Source organism: Phascolarctos cinereus, unplaced genomic scaffold (genome assembly GCF_003287225.1).
Source record: "Phascolarctos cinereus isolate Bilbo 61053 unplaced genomic scaffold, phaCin_HiC Scaffold_9;HRSCAF=440, whole genome shotgun sequence".
Taxonomy (NCBI): Eukaryota; Metazoa; Chordata; class Mammalia; order Diprotodontia; family Phascolarctidae; genus Phascolarctos; species Phascolarctos cinereus.
The window spans coordinates 252,043,501-252,066,051 of NW_027556402.1; the positions used below are offsets into that span (position 1 = coordinate 252,043,501).

Genomic DNA, 22,551 nt, shown 5'->3' on the forward strand with positions numbered 1-22,551 from the left:
AGTCATGAAACCTCAACCTTCCTCCCCTAGCCTATGTTCAATGAGTGAATCTATGGAAGCTCCTTTCTCAGGACAACTGGTAACAATCAAATCTCTGAAATTTCCCTCTTCCTCAAAACCCAGTACACCTCAGGAAGAAAAAGAAGTTCCATTTTCCACATTCAAGCCAAGTTCAGTTAGTGAATCCATGGAAGCTCCTTTCTCAAGCCAAGAGGCAATAAACACATCTGCAAAATTTTCTTCTATGTCAGGTACCACTGCAACAACAGAAGTCATAAAACCTCAACCTTCCTCCCTTAGCCTACCGTCAATGAGTGAATCTATGGAAACTCCTTCCTCAGGACAACTGGTAACAATCAAATCTCTGGAATCTCCCTCTTCCTCAAGACCCAGTATGCCTAGGGAAGAAAAAGAAATTCCATTTTCCTCATTCAGGCCAGATTCAATGACTGAATCCATGGAAGCTGCATTCTCAGGCCAAGTGGCAACAAATACAACTGCACAACTTCTTTCAAAGTCAGGTACCAGTGCCACAGCAGAAGCCATACAATCACAACCTTCCTTCCCCAATCTGCTTTCAGCAAGTGAATCCATGGAAGCTCCTTTCTCAGGCCAAAAGGCACCAAGCACATTTGTACAATTTCCTTCTTTTTCAAGTCCAAGTGCAACAACAGAAGTCACACAAGCTCAACCTTCCTCCTCCAGCCTACAGTCAATTGGTGAATCCATGGAAGCTCCTTCCTCAGGTCAACTGGCAACAATCAAATCTCTGCAATTTTCCTCTTCCTCAAGTCCCAGTACAACAAGGGAAGATAAAGAACTATCATTTTCCTCATTCAGGCCAAGTTCAATTGGTGAATCAATGGAAGCTCCATTCTCAGGCCAAGGAGCAACAAACACATCCGTACAATTTCCTTCTTTGTCAGGTCCAAGTGCAACAACAGAAGTCACTCAACCTCAACCTTCCTCCCCCAGCCTACAGTCAATTACTGAATCCCTAGAAGCTGCATTCTCAGGACAAGAAACAACAAGCACATCTGTACAATTTCCTTCTGTATCCGGTACCACTGAAACAACAGAAGTCACACAACCTCAACCTTCCTCCTCCAATCTACAATCAGTGAGTGAATCCATGGAGGCTACTTCCTCAGGTCAACTGGTAACAATCAAATCTCTGCAATTTCCCTCTTCCTCACAGTCTGGTACACGAAGGGAAGATAACGAAGTTCCGTTTTCCTTCTTCAGGCCAAGTTCAATTGGTGAATCCAGGGAACCTCGATTCTCAGGCCAACAGGCACCAAGCACATCAGTACAATCTCCTTCTATGTTAGGTACCAGTACAACAACAGAAGCCATACAAAAGCTCCTTTCTCAGGCCAAGGGGCAACAAACACATCTGTACAATTTCCTTCTATGTTAGGTATCAGTACAACAACAGAAGTCACACAACCTCAGCCCCCATCCCCCACCCTACTTTCCATTATGAAATCCATGGAAGCTCCTTCCTCAGGTCAATTGTTAACAATGAAACCTCTGCAATTTCCCTCTTCCTCAAGAGTCAGTTCACCAAAAGAAGATAAAGAAGTTCCATTTTCCTCATTAAGATCAAGTTCAATCAGTGAATCCATGGAAGCTCCTTCCTCAGGCCAAGGGGAAAGAAACGTATTTGTACAATTTCCTTCTATGTCACATACCAGTGGAACAGCAGTAGGCACACAACGGCAACCTTCTTCCCCTAGCCGAGGTTCAATTACTGAATCAGTGAATGATTCTTTCTCAGGCCAAACAGCATCAAGGATATCTGTACAATTTCTTTCTATGTCAGCTACCTGTACAACAACAGAAATCACACAACCTCAACCTTCCTCCCTCACCCTACTTTCAATAAGTAAATCCATGAAAGCTCCTTTCTCAGGTCAACTGGTAACAATCAAATCTCTGCAATTTCCCTCTTCCTCAAGACCCAGTTCACCAAGGGAAGATGAAGAATTTCCACTTTCCTCAGTTCAGCCTGTGGAAGCTTCTTTCTCAGTCCAAGGGCCAACAAGCACATCTCTACAATTTCCTTCTATCTCAGGTTTCATTGCAACAACAGAAGTTTCACAAACTCAAACTTCCTCCCCCAGTCTATGCTCAATTAGTGAATCCATGGAAGGTTCTTTCTCAGGTCAGCTGGTAACAATCAAATCTTTGCAATTTCCCTCTTCCTCAAGAGCCAGTACACCAAAGGAAGACAAAGAAGTTCCACTTTCCTCATTCAACCTAAGTTCAATTAGTGAATCCATGGAAGCTCCTTTGTCAGGCCAAGGGGCCACAAGCAAATCAGTACAATTTCCTTCTATCTCAGGTTCCACTGCAACAACAGAAGTCACATAATCTCAACCTTCCTCCCCCAGTCTATGTTCAATTAGTGAATCCATGGAAGGTTCTTTCTCAGGCTAACAGGTATTAAGCAAATCTGTACAATTTCTTTCTCTCTCAGGTACCAGTGCAACAACAGAAGTCACACAACCGAAACCATCCTCCCGAAGCCTACGTTCAATTAGTGAATCATTGGAAGCTCCTTCCTCAGGTCAACTGGTAACAACCCAACATCTGCAATTTTCCTCTTCCTCAAGTCCCGGTACACCAAAGGAAGATAAAGAAGTTCCACTTTCCTCCTTCAGGCCAAGTTCAACCAAAGGATCTATGGAAGACCCAATTTCCTCAGGCTCACATGCATTCAGCAAATCTGTGCAATTTCCCTCATTCTCAGGCTCAAGTGTACCAACAGAAGTCACAGAAGTTATCCCTGCCTCACTCCATCTAAATCTTTATGATTTAGAATCCACTGAAGCTCCCCTCTTATTAAGTCAATCTGCAATGAGTAAATCCACACAATTTCCCTCCTTAGAGGGACTAAATGTAACAGTAGAAGTTCCTTGCTCACCCAGGCTAAGTTCAAGGAGCGAATCCATAGAAGCTCCTCCTCCTACTGGCCTACATACAATGAACAAGTCAGCGCAAGTTCTATCTTTCTCTCGCTTAAATTTATCACTGGAATCTACCAAACATTCATCTTTATTGGATTTAATTTCACAAAGCAAAACTATGCAAGCACCAAGTTTGTTTCAGCCAAATTCACCTCTTCAAACTATGGCACTCAGTAAAGTGAGTAAATCTGAGCAAGGTACTCCTTTTATGAATCTAAACAGGTCTACTGCATACACCCAAGTTCCTTCTTTCTCTGATATAATTCCAATGAGTAATTATGTGGGATTTTCCTCGGGCCCAAGTTCACAAGAAGAATTTCCAAATGGAGCCACTTCCTCCAATCTAACTTCAAAGAAAGAAACCATAAAGGTTCTCTCTTCTGATACAAGGTCATTGAGAGAATGTCCCTCTTTCTCAGACCCAATTCATGCTAACAAACATACACAACTCTCTTCTCTTTCTGACCCAATTTCACTGAGTGTCCATACAAAAGAAGCTCCCTCTCCTTCAGTTACTGAATTATTAAAAGAAGCCATACAAGTTCCCAATTTGTTTGATAAAACTTCACCAAGAAAAGCAACATATGTTCCCTCTTCTTCCAATACTGTTTTAGTGACCAAAAACATGCCAATTTCTTCTTTCTCTGATCTAAATTCATCAACTCTTGACAAAAAAGAAGTCATGTCTTTCCAAAGTCCATTTTCATACAAAGAAGCCATGCAAGTTCCTGATTTCTCACACACAGGATCACCACAGGAAGTCATTCAAGCTCCTTCAAGCTACCATGCCATCTCAGTCAGTAAATCCACACAAGTTCCTATTTTCTCTGACCCAAGTTCATTGATAGTAAGCATACAAGAGCTTCCAACTGTCCCAATTGTAATTTCATCAAGTGAATGCATGCCAAATGCTGATTTCTCTGCCACAAATTCAAATCAGGAGGTCTTCCAAGTTCTCTCTATCAGCCATTCTGTTTCAGCAAGCAAGTCAACACAAGCTCCTGCTTCCTCTGATCCAAGATCATCAATGATCATCGGAGAAGTTATGTCATCCCGAGGTCCACTGTCAAAAGGAGAATCCATGGAAGTTTCTGATTTCTCTGACACAGGATCACCAGATGAACCCATTCAAGATTCCCTGAACTATGCTACTACAGCAAGAAAATCCACACAACCTCTTAAATACTCTCACTCCAGTTCATCCACAATACATCCAGAAGAACTTCCATCAATACCACTTATAGTTTTGTCAACAGAATCTGCAAAAGTTCCTGACATTTCTGCCACAACTTCTTCTCAGGATGCCATGGGAATTCCCTCGAGAATTCAGACTCTTTCAGTGAGTACATCCACACAAGTTCCTATTTTCTCTGAACCAAGCACGTCCACAACATGCATAGAAGTTTCATCTCTCCCAGATCTAGTTACATCAAAGGAATCCACACAAGTTCCTGACTCCTCGGCCAAAAGTTCTTCACAGGATGTCATTCAAGTTCCCTCTAGAATTCATAGTCTTTCAATAAGTAAGTCTACAACAATTCCTGGGATGTCTCCGCTATCCTCAACAACTGTTGGCACAGAAGAAGACATGTCTTTCCCAGCTCCATTTTCATACAGAGAACCCATGCAAGTTCCTAATATATATGACAAGAGATCGCCACAAGAACCCATGCAAACTCCCTCTGCCAACCTAGCTATGGAAGTGAGCAAATCCTCAGAAGTTCCTACTGTCTCTGATGCAAGTACATCCACAAGGCCTACAGAAGAAATTCCATCATTCCCAGTTCCAGTTTCATCAAAAGAATCCATACAACTTCCTGACTCCTCGGCCAAAAGTTCTTCTCAGGATGTCATTCAAGTTCCCTCTACAATTCACACTATTTCCGTGAGTAAATCCACAACAATTATTGGGGTGTCTCAGCGAACTTCATCAACTGTTGCCAAGGAAGAAGTCATGTCTTTCCCGGCTCCATTTTCATATAGAGAACCCATGCAAGTGCCTGATTTATATGACAAGAGATTGCCAGAGGAACCCATGCAAACTCCCTCTGCCAACCTTGCTATGGCAGTGAGCAAATCCTCACAAATCCTTACTGTCTCTGACCCAAGTACATCCACAAGGCCCACAGAAGAAATTCCACCATTCTCAGATCTAGTTTCATCAAAAGAATCCATACAACTTCCTGACTGCTCTGCTATAAGTTTCTCTCAAGATGTTGTTCAAATTCCCTCTAGAATTCATAGTCTTTCAAGAAGTAAATCTACAACAGTTCCTGGGATGTCTCTGCTATCTTCACCAACTGCTGGCACAGAAGAAGACATGTCTTCCCTAGCTCCATATTCATACATAGAACCCATGCAAGTTCCTGATATATATAACAAGAGATCGCCACAAGAACCTATGCAAACTCCCTCTGCCAACCTTGCAATGGCAGTGAGCAAATCCTCACAAATCCTTACTGTCTCTGACCCAAGAACATTCACAAGGCCCACAGAACAAATTCCACCATTCTCAGATCTAGTTTCATCAAAAGAATCCATACAACTTCCTGACTCCTCTGCCAAAAGTTCTTCACAGGATGTCATTCAAGTTCCCTCTACAATTCACACTCTTTCCGTGAGTAAATCCACAACAATTATTGGGGTGCCTCAGCGAACTTCATCAACTGTTGCCAAGGAAGAAGTCATGTCTTTCCCAGCTCCATTTTCATATAGAGAAACCATGCAAGTGCCTGATTTATATGACAAGAGATTGCCAGAGGAACCCATGCAAACTCCCTCTGCCAACCTTGCTATGGCAGTGAGCAAATCCTCACAAGTTCCTACTGTCTCTGACCCAAGTACATTCACAAGGCTCACAGAAGAAATTCCATCATTCCCAGTTCTAGTTCCATCCAGAGGATCCATGAAAGTACTTGATTTCTCTGACAAAAGTTTACCTCAGCAAGCCATGAAAGTTCCCTCCACCATTCACACTATTTCACTGAGCAAATCTACACAAGTCACTGCTTTTTCTCACCCAAGTTCATCAACCGTTTACCTAGAAGTCTCTCTTTCTCAGGTCCATTTTCATTTAGAGAATCCATGCAATTTCCTGATTTATCTGATATAAGTTTACCAAGAGGAATCATACAAATTCCATCTACCCATTATGCTCTTCCTATGAACAAATCTACTCAGGTTCCTTCTTTCTTGGATACAGATTTATCAACCATAAGTACAAAAGATATTTCATCTTTCCAGTTCCAACATCATCAAGAGCTTCTATGCAAGTTTCTGACATAAGTGTTCTAAGACAAGCCGTACAAATTCCCTCTACCTACTCTGCTATTGCTATTTGCAAATCCACACAAATTCCCACCTTCTCTTCCCAAAGTTCATCCATAACATTCATAGAAGATGCTCCATCAGTTTCACCAAGAGAATCCCTACAACTTCCTGATTTTGCTGACACAAGTTCACCAACAGAAGATGAACAAGTTCCCTGTGCCTCTGGTACCATTTCTATAAGAACATCCACACAAGTCCCTTCTTTCTTTAGCACAAGTTCATCAAGCATAAACATAGGAGATGTTCCATCATTCGTAGTTCCAGGTTCATCAAAGGAGTCCAAACAAGCTCCTGACTCCTCTGACATAATTTTTAAAAAACTTAAACAAGTTCCCTTGGCCTCTAATACTATTTCAATGAGCAAATCTCCACAAGTTTCTTCTTCCTTGGTACTATATACATCAAACAAATCTATCCAATTTCCCTCTTTCTCAGGTCTCATTTCTTTGAGCCAGTCTGTGCAAGTTCCTTCTACCTCTAGCACAAGTTCAGCAAGTGAGTCTATGAGAGTAACCTCTCTGTCAGAGCCATATTTGGCAGAATTGTCCAAGGAATTTCCCGCTTTATGTAGGGAAATTTCATGGAGCAAACATGGGCAAATTCCTTCTTTCTCTGGCACAGTTACATCAAGGGAACACACAGGAGGTTTCTCTATTTCAGACCAACATTCAATACAAGAATCAGTGGAAATTCACTCGTCTCAGGCTCAACTTTGACAAAAGAATCTATGGATATTTCCTTATTAACACTGCACACAGAGAGAGACTCCATTCAAGATCATTCTGTCTCTTATTCAAGGTCAGTAGGAGAAAAAGATCCTGTTATCTACAGTCAAAGTTCAGCAAGAGAAGCTATGGAAGTTTATACTTTCTCTGCCCCTACTGCCCCAAGTAATTCTTTGCAAGTTCCTTCTTTTTCTGGCACAAATTTTCAAATTCTTTGTTCTATGGCCAAAATTTAGAGAGCAAGTCCTTCTCAAGGGCCTGTACTTCAACAGAATCTGTGGAAAATCCAGCATTCTCTGTGATAACTTCAGAGGGAGAATCAATACAGGTTCCATCCTTCTCTATTCCAAATTTAGTAAGAGAATCTTTCGAATTTCCCATTTTCTCTGGGTCAAGTTCAACAAGAGAATCTGTAGTTCACCTTTCTTCTGAGTTAAGCTCAACAGGCAACATAGTAAAAGAGAGTGCACATTTGGCTACTTCAAATGCACCTCATAAATCCATAAATGATTTCAATCCCTCCATACCGACAGTATTGAGCAAATCCATACAATTTCCTTCTTTCACAGTTACAAGTTTGGTAAAAGAATCAACTGAAGCCCCTACTTTATCTACCAAACTCAAGGCAAGAATTTATACAAGGTTCAGCTCTCTCTAGTCCAGATTCATTTAAAGAATTCTTTGAATTTCCCATGTTCTCTGGACCAAATTCAACAAGGGACTCTACAGAAGTTTCCCTTTCCTCTAGCATAAGTTCAGAGAACTCAATTTCACCAAGACAATCCAAACAAACTTCTGTTACTCCTATCTTAAAGTCAATGAGTAAAGCTATTCAATATCCTTCTTTGTCAGGTACAAGGGTTATGTTTGTAGCAAGTTCACATAGAGAATCAATAAAAGCTCCAGATTTCTCCAAATCAAAATCATTACAAGAATCATCTGATTTGTCCTTTATTTCTGGGCCAAGGTCAACAAGAGAATCCTCAGAAGTTCCCTTTCTTTCTATTTCAACTTCTTTAAAAGAGACTACGAAAGGTCTTATGTCATCTGGCTTACATTCTACAGACCAACATGTAGAGAATGAGAGTGTCCAGTCTTCAATCCAAAGTTCACAAACAGAATGCAAACAAGTTTCTCTTCATTCTAGAAAAATGTCACTGCGCAAAACTATGCAATATCCTTCTTTTTCAGGCATAAGGGTTTATTTTGTGGCAAGCTCACCTAGAGGGTCCATACAAGGTCCAGATGTCTCTGAATCAAAAGCACTGCAAGAATCCTTGGACTTTTCTGTTATTTCTGGGCCAAGTTCAACAAGAGAATACTTAGAATTGCCTCTTCTTTCCCCTTCAACTTCTTCACCAGGAGCTGAAGAAAGTTCTCCATCATCTAGCTTGAGGTCTCCAGAACAAATCACATGGGAAAAGAGTATCCAGAATGGCACCCAAAATTCACCAGGACAATCCAAACAAGCTTCTCCTCCTAACAGCCATAGTTCACTAAACAAAGCTATACAATTTCCTTCTTTTTCAAGCCAAAAAGTTTTGTCTCTGGAAAGCTACCAGAGAGGGTCTATACAGGGTCCATATTTCTCTGTATCAAAATCCTTTTCTATTACCTCTGGGAAATGTTCAACAAGGGAATCCTTTGAATTTCCTCTTCTTTCTTCAAAAAGTACTACTGCAGGTCTTCCATTATCTGGATTAAAGTCACCAGTAGAAATTAGAGAGACTGAAAGTATCCAGTCCTCCCCTACAAGTTCAACAATGGAATCCAATCAAGTTTCCCCTCCTCCTAGTTTTCTGAAACTGAGTAAAGCTATACAATTTCCTCCTTTCTCAAGCCAAACGATATTGTCTATGGCAAACTCACAGAAAGAATCCATACATGGTCCAGATTTTTCTGAATCAATTTCACTGCAAGAGTTCTTGGACTTATCTATTATTTCTAGTCCTATATCAACAAAAAAATCCTTAGAAGTTCCACTGCCTTCTATTTCAGTTTTTTCAAAAGACACCACGGAAGTCCCTCCATCAACTGACTTCAGGTCTCCAGCAGAATTGGCAGAGAATGAGAGTGTCCTTTCTGCCATACGAAGTTCACCAGTAGAATCCAAACAAGCTTACACTCCTGACAGCCTTATTTCACTAAATAAAGCTGTACAATTTCCTTCTTTTTCAAGCTCAAGTGTTTCATCTGTGACAAACTCATGGAGAGAGTCAATAAAAGGTCTGGATTTCTCTGAATCAAATTTATTACAAGAATCCTTGGAATATTCTGTTATCTCTCAGCCAAGATCAACCAGAGACTCCTTAGAAGTTTCTCTTCTTTCCCCTTCAACTTTTTTAACAGGAGAAGATCTTCCATCACCTGCCTTATGGTCTCCAGTAGAACTGGCAGGGAAGGAGAATGGCCAGTCTATCACTCCCAGTTCACCTAAAGAGTCTGAAAAGAGTTTGCTTCCTTCGGCTCTTTTATCACCAAATACATGCTTGCAATTTCCTTCTTTTTCACCTCCAAGGGTTTTGTTAGTGACAAGTTCACACAGAGAGTCCGTACAAGGTCTGGATTTCTCTGAACCAAACTCATTGCAAGGATCTTTTGGCTTTTCTGACACCTCTGGGCAAAGATCAACAACTGAATTCTTAGAAGATCCTCTTCTTTCCACTTCAATTTCTTCAAAGGGAGCTGCTGAGAGTCATCTCCCATCTGGCTTAAAGTCTCCAATAGAATTGGCAGGAGACAAGAGTGCTCAGTCTGTCATTCCAAGTTCATCAAGGGAATCCAAAAAGGCTTCCCTTCCTGCTAGCCTAATATCACTGAGTAAAGGTATACAATTTCTTTCTTTCTCTGGCTCAAATCTTTTGTCTGTGGCAAGTTCAAGGAGACAGTCAATTCAAGGTCAAGATTTCTCTGTCCCAAATTCACTGCAAGAATCCCTTGACTTTTTCATTATCTCTGGGCCAAGTTCCACAAGAGAATCCTTAGAAGTTCCTCTTCTTTCCACATTAACTTCTTCCAAAGGAACAAAAGAACGTCAGCAATCACCTGGCTTACAGTCTCCAGTAGAATTTGCAAAAGATGATGGTACTTGGTCAACCAGTCCCAGTTCACCAAAAGGATCAGCACGACCTTCCCCTGCTGCCAGTCCTAGATCATTAAGTAAGACTTTTACATATCCTTATTGCTCTGGACCAAGCATATCCCAACATTTCATGGAAGTTCCTGATTTTTCTGTGCCAACTTCACATAAAGAATCAACACAGGCTCCTGCTTTATCTAGCCCAAATTCAATAAGAGAATTCTTTGAATTTCCTACTATCTCTAAGTCAAGTTCAGCAAGAGAATCCTTTGAAGTTCCTTCTTTCTACACCTCCAGTTCTTCAGGAATATCTATACATGTTTCTACTTCTTCTGGCCTAAAATCCCCCACAGAATATGCAGAGGGTGAGAGAACTCACTCTCCCCGCTCAGGTTCACCAAAAGAATCCAGACAACCTTCTCGCCTTCCCAGTCCAACAGGGAGTAGATCTATGCAATTTCCTTCCTTCTCAGGCCCAAGTATATCAAAACAATCAATGGAAGCTCATGTTTCCTCGATGTTAAGATCACAGAAAGAATCCATACAAGACACAACTTCATCAGCCCCAAATTCACTGAGAGACACCTTTGAATTTCCCATTCTTTCAGGCCCAGGTTCAACAAGAGAAGCTTTAGAAGTTCATTCCCACAATTCTATATCAAATTCAACAAAAGAATCTTTACCAGTTATTCCAATTTCTGACTTGACATCAGTAAAAGAACCTGAAGAGGACAAAATTTCTGCTGCAGTCAGCCAGCATTCAGTGAGTGATGTCATGGAAGCTCTAGCACTCATGGGCCTAAGTTTCAGGACAGAATTCATGCAAGTTCATCCTCCCTTGATTCTCAGTCATCCACAAGAATTCCCTGAAGGTCTCCATGTCCCCAGTAGAGGTTCCCAGAGACAATTCATTCAAGTCCCTACTTCTCCTACCCAAAGTTCACAGAAAGAGTACACGAATCTCTCTCCATCCAGCATCTCCCAGAGAGAATCAATTCATAATTTTGCTTCTTCAAGTTCTCTGAGAAAGTCCACTAGTATCAGCTCCCAGAGGGAATTTGATCACATTTCTGATTTGTCCAGCTCAAGTTCACAGACAGAGTCCATGGATCTCCCTCCCTTCAGCATCAGCTCCCAGAGAGAACTGAATCAAGCCCTTATTTCTAACATCCCAGCTTTGCTGAGGGATTCTCTAGATCTCCATCCACCCAATACCAGTTCCCAGAGAGAATCAATTGAATGTCCTGATTATTCAATTCAGAGTTCACAGAGAGAATTCATGGGTCTCCTTCCCTCTAACAGCAGCTCCCAGGGAGAATCCATCCAAGTTCCTGTTTCTTCCAGCCAAAGTTCACAAAGAGAACCACTAGATGTTGCACTGTCCAGCATCAGCTCACAAAGAGAACTAATTCACGTTCTTCCTTATAAAACACCAAGTCCACCAAGACAGTCTTTGAGTCTCCCTCCCTCCAGCATCAGCTCTCAGAGAGAATTCATTCAAATGCCTGTCTCTTACAGCAAGAGTTCACAAAGAGACTCTACGGGTCTCCCTCCCACCATCATGAGCACCCACAGAGAACTGATTCAAGCTCCTGTCTTTGGCAGTCCAAGTTCACAGAGAGAATATATGACTCTTCCATTCTCCAGAATCTGCTTCCAGAGAGAATCAATTCAAGTTCCAGAATCTAACAGTTTAAGTTCACAGACAGAGTCTGTGGGTCTCCCTCCCTCCACCATCAGCTTCCAGACAGAATCCACTCAAGTTCTTGCTTCTTACAGTGAAAGTTCACAGACAGTCTCCAGGGATCATCCTCCCTCCACCATCAGCTCACCGAGTGAATTCATTCAAGTTACTAATTTTTTTAGCCCAGCTTCAAACAGAGAGGCTATGGGTTTCCCTCTCTCCAGTAGCAGTTCCCAGAAAGAATCTATTCAAATCTCTGCTTCTTGTGGCCCAAGTTCACAGGAAGAGTTAATACAAGTTCTCCCATCCTCCAGTCCAATCTCCCAGATAGACTCCATGGAAGTTTTTACCTCATTTGGTCTCGGTCCATCAGAGGATTTCATGCAAAGTCCCCTTTCCTCTGCTCGAAGTTCACTAAAAGATTTCATAGATGTTATTCCTTTATCTGGTCCAGATTCATCAGAAGAATTTGTGGGCACTCCTCTTTCCCTTGGCCAAAGTTACCCGCAAAATTTCATTGACGATGTTCCTTTGTCAGGTCCAGTTTCATCAGAAGAATTCACAGGTACTCCTGCTTCCTCTTCCCCAAGTACAACAAAAGAATTCACAGAAATTCTCCATTTCTCAAAGGTTTTGCCAAATGAATCCACACACAATTCTCTTTCCTCTGAGTCTAGTTCAATGGGTGAATTAACACAAGTTCCTGCTTCCTCTAGAGAACGTTCACTGAAAGAATACTTTGAAATTCTCCCTTTCCCAGGATCAACTCCATCAAGAAAATCTATCCAAACCCATGCTCCAACTTCAAGTTTATCAAACGATTATGTAGATGAATTCTTTGACATTCAAGTCCCCTCTTGCTCTTCATATCATCAGAGAGAACCTATGCAAGTGCCCTTTTCCCCTTGTCCAAGTTCAGTGGACAAATTTCTTCAACCATCTTCAGACCCCAAAAAAGAAAAACCTGTCAAACTTACAAAGCCTTCCAAAGAAGAAAAAGAACCCATGCAGATCCCATAATGTTAATGGAAAGAAACTCAGTTAAACACTAATGTTTCCAAGTCCCCTCCATCCACTCACACCAATGTATTCAAGTCCACTAAGCCATATATGGTACTATACTAGGACTCTTAAGACTTGAATTGAAAGCAAAACAATCAACAGCTTTGGTCCTCAATGAATTCAAATAAAACTAAGTAAAATTTATCAAATTCTAATTGAGACTTTTATTTAGTAAAGACATCTCCATATTGATTTTATGATACTTAGCAGATGCTTTTTTTAAATACGGGATACTCAATTCTTGCTGCAGCTAAGAGGTGCAGCAGGTAAGAATGTTGGGCCTGGAGTCAGGAAGACTTATTTTCTTGAGTTCAAATCTGGCCTCAAACACTTAATGTGTGACCCTGCCCAAGTCACTTAACCCCATTTGCCTCAGTTTCCTCATCCACAAAATGAGCTGGAGAAGGAAATAGCAAACCACTCCAAGTATCTCAGCCAAGAAAACCCCAAATGGAGTCACAAAGAGTCAGACAAGACTGAACAACAATCCTTGCAGTTGAATACTAAATGAACCAATGTTCCCCTAACAATGACTCATTTTTTGTCCATTCTTTCTCCAGTATCCAATAAGCCAGACAGAAAACCCAAGCACTTATTACTTTCTATAAGCCATAAAAGGGCTCAAGAATGGGTGGATGGATACAGATAGGCCAATACATATATACAGATCCATAATAATGACTTCCACATCCTAAACATGAAATTCTTATAATTTTTATTCATTTTTAGTTTTCAACATTCACTTCCACAAGATTTTGAATTCCAAATTTTCTCCCCATCTCATCCCTCTCCCCACTCCAAGACGGCATGCATTCTGAATACCCCTTCCCCTATCTGCCCTCCCTTCCATCCCCCCCCCCTTTCTCTTATCCCCTTCCCCTTCAATTTTCCTGTAGGGCAGGATAGATTTCTATACCCCACTGCCTGTATATCTTATTTCCCAGTCGCAGGTGAAAACAATTTTTTTAACATTTGTTTTTAAAACTTCGCGTTCCAAATTTTCTCCCCTCCTCCCTCCCCACTCATCCTCATTAAGAAGGCAAGCAACTCGACACAGGTTACATATGTGTAGTCAAGCAAAATACTTCCATAGTAGTCATGTTGTGAAAAACTAAGTATATTTCCCTTAATCCTATACCACCCTCCATCTATTCTATTCTCTCTTTTGACCCCGTCCTACCTTAGAAGTGTTTGCTTCTGATTACTCCCTCCCCCAATCTGCCCTCCCCTCTATCATCTCCCTGCTCCCTTGTCCCCTCCCCCACCATTTCCCTGCAGGGTAAAATAGGTTTCCATACCCAATTGAGTGTGTATGTTATTTCCTCTAAGGATGAAATTCTTAAGAGTAACTGAAAGGAGACTTCTAGGAAGATGAAAGGCTGTATCGGAGCATAACTTCCACTCACCCCATCCAACAATTTCAAAACAATAAGAAATACTACAGAGAAGAAGAATATTAAGAAAAAGAATATGAAGAAGAAGAAGACAATGAAAGCACAATGTAAAGCATTAAGAAATAACAGCAGAAAGTAAACTTATGGATCCATTTTCCCTTGCTGAATCCAGCTCACCCCATTCCCAGGAGAGCCGTCTCACCTGGTCTATATTCCAGGCTGTAGTTGGGGTTACTGTTGTCTCATATCATTAAAAGCTTTATCTTGGCAATGAACCTCCCTGACATCAAAATAAAATCACTTCATAAATGGCAAAGAACATTAAATTGACCGAGGTCTGATTACAAGTAAGAGGGTACAACTATGAAAGGGGAAGAGACCTAGCAATACAAAGAAGGTTAGAAAGGAAGGGACTTTTATAACAAAGGTAAAAGGGTTTGGGGTAAATTATAAATGCAGCTGTAGTCATATATCCATGGAGTGTCTGTCTATCATTCATATATACAGAGCTCCTCCACACCACATCTTGCCAGTGCAAGGAGGTCACTGAACCTGTGCAGGGGCAAATGTGAGCACAGATGAAGAAAGCAAACAACTAAAGCCAAGCCATCTGGCACAGTCAGTCAAGAAGGCTTTGTTAAGGGCTTACTATGCATCAAGAATTATTCTAAATGAGGGACAAATGAGAAGGAGTACAAAACAAAAAGGCTGAAAGAGAAAATCTGAGTATGACCCCAGTCCCTAATGAGGTAGGGTAGCAGTGAAAATCATAAAGGAAGAAATGTGAGCAAATAAGTAAGAAAAGATAGAATAACAATAGAATAACCAGAATAACTATTACCCAGTAAAAGTGCAACAAACAACAAACAGCAATAAATTCTACAGTTCAACAATTCTATAACAATGAAACACCAAGAAATTCTGGAATGGTTCAAAAATTGAATAAAAATTTTGAAATAAGAATTAGAAGAAGAAAATAGAATAAAAATTAGAGCAAGAATTTGAGCTGTCAAAAAAAAAAACCCATTAAGACCAAAAAAGCAATGATAATTTAGGACATGTGACTGAGAATATTCCCAAAACTTATGCAGCTCTAAAAAGAGAATGTAGGATTTTGAAATAAAACACACAGAAAATGGAAAACAACAGAATAAAAAGTCAGCAGTATTGAAAGAACATGTGCTCTCCCTATAAGCCAAAGCAACTGATATTAAAGATAGGATATACATAGAAAATTTAAGGCATATAGAGCTCCCAGAAGAATACAATGCAACAAAAAGGCTGAATATGTTAATGAAAGAAATAATACATGAGAATGAACAAGAAACATTAATCTACCCCACATTTCATATACCCTGAATCCACATCCCTAAAGCTATCAGTTGAGTCTCTACCCATGTGCCCACTTTTGATAGTCAGCCAGAGGACCCAATGAGTTCAAAGGATGAAATGGCAAAGGAAGAAAAATAGCAATAAAATATAAATCTGGAGCATGCATTCCTACAAATGCACATAACATCCAGTGGGAAGAGTTCATATACATAGGAAATACAAGTGGGGGGGGTGGTTAAGAGTCAACATGGTTGAGTGAAAGGTGCATTTTTGCCAAGCTCTGCCAACATTTCCCTCTTAAACAAATTTTTGAAAAGTAAACCAAATTTAATTCTAAAATGCACAACCAACAAAAAGTCAAACTGAGTCATTTTTTCAGCCCAGGATAGCTTACAAAGACTGAAAGAGAGATCTGTGTAAATGGGGTTGAGGCTGGCCAGGAACAGTGCACCACAGAAGCAATAGCAGCTCAGCAGCAGCAGCTGTAGCAGCACCGGAAGAGCTCATACTCAGAGATGGTAAGAGGTTCGAACACCTGGTCAGAAACATATTGCCCTGTGCCCTGGGCACAGAATCAGGCACCATTACCCAGTTCCAGATTGTGGTTGTGAAGGAGCAAGGGCCCTACCTGGATAAGGACCACAGAGTAGATCAGAAGAGCAGAGGTCACAACTTTCCCCAGATCATACCACTCTAGAAGCACCAAAAAGCACGTATAGGCCCCCAAAACTAGCTGTGAAAACAGTAGGATGTAAAAGCCTAAAGCCCAGAACAGTCACCACTCCTACTCCACGCCCAAGAATGCAGAGCCCAATTCTAACATAAAGTCTAAAGTCAAGAAATAGACTAGAAAATATAAAAAGTTCCTATGATGACAGGAATACTCAAGACACAAACTCAGAAGAACACAATGAGTTGGAAACATCTACAAGCAAAGTGTCAGAGAGAAATATGGATTGGATATAAGCCCAACAAAAGTGGTAAAGAGGTTTAAAAAAAAAGCAAAAATATTTAAATCAAATCAGAGCAGCAAAGAAAAAAATGGTAAAAGAAATTAGAGCAATGCAAGAAAATTATGAAAAGAAATTAAAAGCTGGGTAAAAGAGGCGCAAAAAAAAAATACTGGAGAAAATAACACATTAAAAATAAGAATTGGGAGGCAAAGCCAAGATGGCAGTGTAAAAGCAGTGACTTGCTTGAGTTCTCCCCCAAAACCCTCCAAATACCTGTAAAAAATGGCTCTAAACAAATTCTAAATCAGCAGAACCCACAAAAAGACAGTGTGAAACAAATTTCCAACCTAAGACAACCTGGATGGTTGACCAGAAAGATATATCGCACTGTGCTAGGAGAGGAACACAGTTCAGCATGGGCACATGGGCAAAACAGGCCTCAGAGGACTGAATCACAGGCAGCTGTGGCAGTTTCCAGACTTCTCAACTCACAAATGCCAAAGAGAACTTAGAAGGTCAGTAAAAATCATCTGTGACTGTGATGAGAGAGAAGCTCGGTCCCAAGTCACGGTGCAGCCCTGGGGCAGCAGCCTCTTCCAGAGCTCTTGGCCCACAGCCTGAGAGGGAATAGAGTTGTTGAGCAGCGGGGGATTGCAGGGATCTCTTTACTGGTGCTGAGGCAGGATTCTCTTGCTTTTCCTATGCTTGGATCTGGGTCACAGTTCTAGGTGGCAGTCCTGGGGCAAGAATGAGCACTGGCGTGGTGGAGCTTGTAGGAGCAGTGAAGAGAGAATTCTCCTCATAGTTTCAAGGCAGAAAAGAGTGCTTGTGGTCACTCACAGACCACAGCCCATGCCAGGAAAGGAGTAAACACCTTGCCTTGATCATACCACCTTGGAAGAACCAAACATTTACATGTCCCTAGAAGTATCTCTGAAAACAGCTGCACAAAACTCCCGAAGCTTGGGACAGTACATCCTTCACACTGGAAGCAGACCCCCTACCTTAACAAAGAGTTTATAACTCAAGTAATTGACTGGGATCATGAGCAAACTGCACAAAAAAAGTCAGACCACAGAATCTTTCTTTGGTGACAAAGAAGATCAAAACATACAACCAGAAGAAGACAACAAAGTCAAACCTCCTACATTCAAAGCCTCCAAGAAAAATATGAATCAGGGGGCAGCTAGGTGGCACAGGATAGAGCAATGGCCCTTGAGTCAGGAGGACCTGAGTTGTTTAAATCTGGTCTCAGACACTTGACACTTAATAGCTGTGTGACTCTAGGCAAGGCATTTAACCCCATTGTCTAGACAAAAACAAAACCAAAAAGACAAATACGAATCGGTCCCAGACCATGGAAAAGCTCAAAATAGGTTTTTGAGAAGGAAGTAAGAGAAGTAGAGGAAAAACTGGGAGGAGAAAGGAAAGCGATGCAAGAAAATTATGAAAAACAAGTCAACAGCTTGCTAAAGGAGACCCCCAAAAAATAGTGAAGAAAATAATATCTTAAAAAATAGACTTGAGGCAGCTAGGTGGCACAGAGGATAGAGCACCGGCCCTGAAGTCAGGAGGACCTGAGTTCAAATCCGGCCTCAGACCAAACACTTGACACTTACTAGCTGTGTGACCCTGGGCAAGTCACTTAACACCAACTGCCTAAAAAAATATGATAATAATTAAAATTTTTAAAAATAGACTAACCCAAATGGCAAAAGAGGTCCAAAAAGTTAATGAGGAGAAGAATGTCTTCAAAAGCAGAATTGTTCAAATGGAAAAGAAAGTCCAAAAGCTCACTGAAGAAAATTCTTCCTTAAAAATTAGAATGGAACAAATGGAAGCTAGTGACTTTATGAGAAATCAGCTGTAAAACATTGTAAAATAAAACCAAAAGAATAAAAAATTGAAAACAATGTGAAATATCTCATTGGAAAAACAAGCAACCTGGAAAATAGATCCAGGAGAGATAATTTAAAAATTACTGGACTACCAGAAAGCCACGGTCAAAAAAAATCATCTTCCAAGAAATTATCAAGGAAAACTGCCCTGATATTTTAGAACCAGAGGGCAAAATAGAAGTTGAAAGAATCCACTAATCTCCTCCTAAAAGAGATCCCCAAAGGAAAACTCCTAGGAATATTATAGCCAAATTCCAGAGTTCCCAGGTCAAGGAGAAAATATTACAAGCTGCCAGAAGGAAACAGTTCAATTACTGTGGAAACACAATCAGGATAACACAAGATTTAGCAGCTTCTACATTAAGGGACCAGAGGGCTTGAAATATAATATTCCATAGGTCAAAGGAGACAGGATTACAGCCAAGAATCACCTACCCAGCAAAACTGAGTATAATCCTTCAGGAGAAAAAATGGTCATTCAGTGAAATAGAGGACTTTCAAGCACTCTTGATGAAAAGACCAGAACTTAATGGAAAATTTGACTTTCAAATACAAGATTCAAGTGAAACATGAAGAGGTAAACAGGAAAGAGAAATCACAAGAGACTTAATAAGGTTGAACTGTTTACATTCCTGCATGGAAAGATATTTGTAACTCACGAAACTTTTGTCAGTATCGGGGTAGTTGGAGGGAAAAAAACTATATGTATGGGGAGGGAGAGAGAGAGAGAGAGAGCACAGGGTGAGTTAAAGATGAAGGAGTGACATCTGGAGAATAAAATTAAGGGTTGAAAGAGGATTATACTGGAAGAAGGAGAAAGGGAGAGGTAGAATGGGGTAAATTATCTCACACAAAACAGACAAGAAAAGGCTCTTACAATGGAGGGGAAAAAGGGGAAGGTGAGAGGGAATGAGTGAATCTTTTTTTCATCGGATTTGGCTTAAGCAGCGAATAACATACGCACTCAGTTGGGTATGGAAATCTGTCTTACCCTACAGCAAATAGGGGAGAAGGGGACAAGAGAGCAGGGGGATGATAGAGGGGTGGGTAGACTGGGGGAGGGGATAATCAGAAGCAAACATTTCTAAGGAGGGACAGGGTCAAAAGAGAGAACACAATAAATGGGGGGCAGTATAGGATGAAGGGAAATATACTTAGTTTTTCACAATATGACTACTATGGAAGTGTTTTGCATGACTACACATGTATAACCTGTATCGAGTTGCTTGCCTTCTCAATGAGGGTAGGTGGGGAGGGAGGAAGGGAGAAAATTTGGAACCCAAAGTTTTAAAAACAAATGTTAAAAAATTGTTTTCACATGCAACTGGGAAATAAGATATACAGGCAGTGGGGTATAGAAATCTATCCTGCCCTACAGGAAAACTGAAGGGGAAGAGGAAAAGAGAAGTGGGGGGGGCAGAGATAGAAGAGAGGACAGATTAGGGGAAGGAGTATTCAGAATACACACTATCTTGGGTTGGGGGAAGGACGAGATGGGGAAAAAATCTGGAACTCAATCTTGTGAAAGTGGATGTTGAAAACTAAAAATAAATAAATTTTAAAAAATAATAAGAATTGGCCAAATGGTGAAAGAGGAACAAAATTACACTAAAGAAAATAATTCCTTAAAAATCAGAATTGGACTATGCATGTGTTTTGCATAACTGCACATGTACAACCTATATTGAGTGGCTTGCCTTTTCAATGAGTGTGGGTGGGGAGGAAGGAAGAGAGAAAATTTGAAAACTAAAGTTTTAAAAACATGTTTAAAAAAAAATGTTTTCACGTGCTACTGGGAAATAGGAAATACAGGAGACGGGGTACAGAAGTCTACCCTGCCTTACAGGAAAATAGAAGGGGAAAGCGATAAGAGAAGGGGAGCGAGATAGAAGAGAGGACAGACATGGGGAAGGGATATTCAGAATGCATGCCATCTCGGGGTGGGGGGGAGGGGGAGATGGGATAAAAATTTGGAACTCAAAAACTTGTGGAAGTGAATGTTGAAAACTAAAAATAAATAAATTTATATCAAAAAAAATCAGAATTGGTCAGGTAGAACCTAATGACTCCATGAGACATCAAGAATCAATAAAATTAAATCAAAGAATTAAAAAATAGAAGAAAATGTGAAAAAAATCTCTTTGGAAAAAACAACTAACCTGGAAAATATATTGAAAGAGAATTTGAGAATTATTGAACTACCTGAAAGCCATGCTTTAAAAAAAAAAAGTCCAATCATCCTATTTCAAGAAACTATAAAAAAAATTGCCCACATATCTTAGAACCAGAGACCAAAATAGAAATTAAAATAATCCACTGATCATCATCTGAGATCCTAAAATGAAAATTCCTAGGAATATTATAGCCATGTTAGAGCTCCAGGTCAAGAAAAAAAATACTGCAAGCAGTCAGAAATAATTCAAATACTATAAAGCCACAGTCAGGATCACACAAAACTTAGTATTCATCATTATAAAGGAGTGGAGGACTTGAACTGTGATGCTCCATAAAGCAGAGGAACTGGGATTGCCACCAAGAATAATCTGCCCAGCAAAGCTGAGTATGATCCTACAGGGGGAAACATGGATATTTAATGAAAGTATCCTGATAAAAAGAGAGGAACAGAAAACTTGACATTGAAACACAAGACTCAAGAGAAGCATAAAAGGAACTTAATGAAATTAAACTGTTTACATTTCCAAATGAGAAGATGATACATGTAACCCCTAAGAATTTTATCACCATTGGAGCAATTTGAAGGAGTTTACTTAAAGTACAGGGTATGGGTGTGGGTCTATTATGTTGGTATGATCTCAAAGGAAAAATGGAAGGGTGAGAAAGAGGACTGTACTGGGAAAAGGGGAAGGAATAGGAAGGATGGGGGAAATTATTTTATGAAAAAGAGATACTCAAGGAAGAGTTTTTACAGTGGAAGGAGGAAATGGGAAGGGGAGGGAAGTGGGCAATGCTTGAACCTCATTCTCATCTGAACTGTTCAAAGAAGAAATTCATCTTACCCAGCTGGGAAGTAGAAGGAGAAGAGGATATGAGAAGTCAGAATGCGGGCCGGGGGAAGGTGGCAGGCAGAAACGGAACAGACTTTTGAAGAGAGGCCAGGTTAAAAGAAAGAAAAATGGAAAGGAAGAAAAGAAACAAGTAGAAACCAATGTGTATGTGACACACACGCTTTATAACACAGAAATATAGGGCACCTGTGGCTAAGACACGTACATGAGAGGTACACACATAAGGAACATGTGTGGCTAAGATACAAAGGAAGAAGGTGCTACAGGGATGCTGATATCTCCCCACTGGACTCCTAGGCTCTACTGGTCACTGCTCTGATAGCTTCTGCTGGCTGGCTGTTGCTCTGATGGGCACATCTATGGGGATGCTGTTTGGCTACAGTTTGTCCCACCTCTCCTCCAAGCTCAGCTGAAAGCCCTGGTTAGGGTTTTGCCAAGATTTCTTGGTTTAAAGGCTACAAGTTCTTTCCCAATTCTTTTACAAAAGGCACAACGTCCCTCGCCCTAAGACCATCAGAAATGCTCTTTGGCTTTAGTGCCCTCAGAGTCTCAGCTCTTTTAAAGGCTTTCATTTCTCTGGCAGATGGAGTTCATACAGGTTTGAAAGGCCCTCAGCCCCACATTTTTACACCAACAATTCCGAAAAGCAGAATTAATCACCTGGAACCACAGTTCAATAATTTAGTTCTCTCAGAATGATAAAGCCTTGGGGATGGAGCCAAGATGGTGGAGTAAAAGCAGGAACTCACTGGAGCTCTCCCAAGCCTCTCCAAATACCTGTAAAAAATGACTTTAAACAAATTCTAGAGCAGCAGAACCTACAAAATATCAGAGTAAAATAAATTTCCAGCCCAAGACAACCTGGAAGGTCAATAGGAAAGGTCTGTTGCACCAGGCTGAGAGTGGAGTACAGTACAGTGCAAAATGCACCAGCACAGACCAGGCCCAAGCAAACCCGGAGCAGGCCTCAGGGGAATGAATCACTGGCAGATGTGGTGGTTTCCAGACTTCTCAACCCACAAAAGCCAAACACAACTTAGAAAGTCAGTAGGGAAGGTCTACTGAACACAGGTAAGAGAGGAGCACAGTCAGCCCC

At 40.8% G+C, this 22,551-nt stretch overlaps 2 protein-coding genes across 2 annotated transcripts; both read left to right on the forward strand.

The window, feature by feature from the left end:
- The first annotated feature begins 5,644 nt into the window (after window positions 1-5,644).
- LOC110200681 (uncharacterized) lies at window positions 5,645-7,018 on the forward strand. The gene is given in 4 exon segments (XM_078148886.1): window positions 5,645-6,016; window positions 6,019-6,213; window positions 6,216-6,797; window positions 6,924-7,018. Coding segments are annotated over 4 exon segments (1,230 nt in total). The 5' UTR covers window positions 5,645-5,658.
- Window positions 7,019-8,883: 1,865 nt separating this feature from the next.
- Window positions 8,884-21,868, forward strand: LOC144455473 (uncharacterized). Its single transcript, XM_078148887.1, has 2 exons — window positions 8,884-10,498; window positions 21,753-21,868. Exons 1-2 carry the CDS (start codon window positions 8,884-8,886, stop codon window positions 21,866-21,868), a joined length of 1,731 nt encoding a protein of 576 aa, XP_078005013.1.
- Window positions 21,869-22,551: the final 683 nt, after the last annotated feature.

What these genes read in the sequence shown, in the direction of transcription:
- LOC144455473 (XM_078148887.1), top strand. Translation starts at nt 8,884, where the DNA reads ATGGCAAACTCACAGAAAGAATCCATACATGGTCCAGATTTTTCTGAA. An exon ending in AACTCACTCTCCCCGCTCAG is followed by an intron (nt 10,499 to 21,752) that starts GTTCACCAAAAG and finishes CTGGACTCCTAG; the next exon opens with GCTCTACTGGTCACTGCTCT.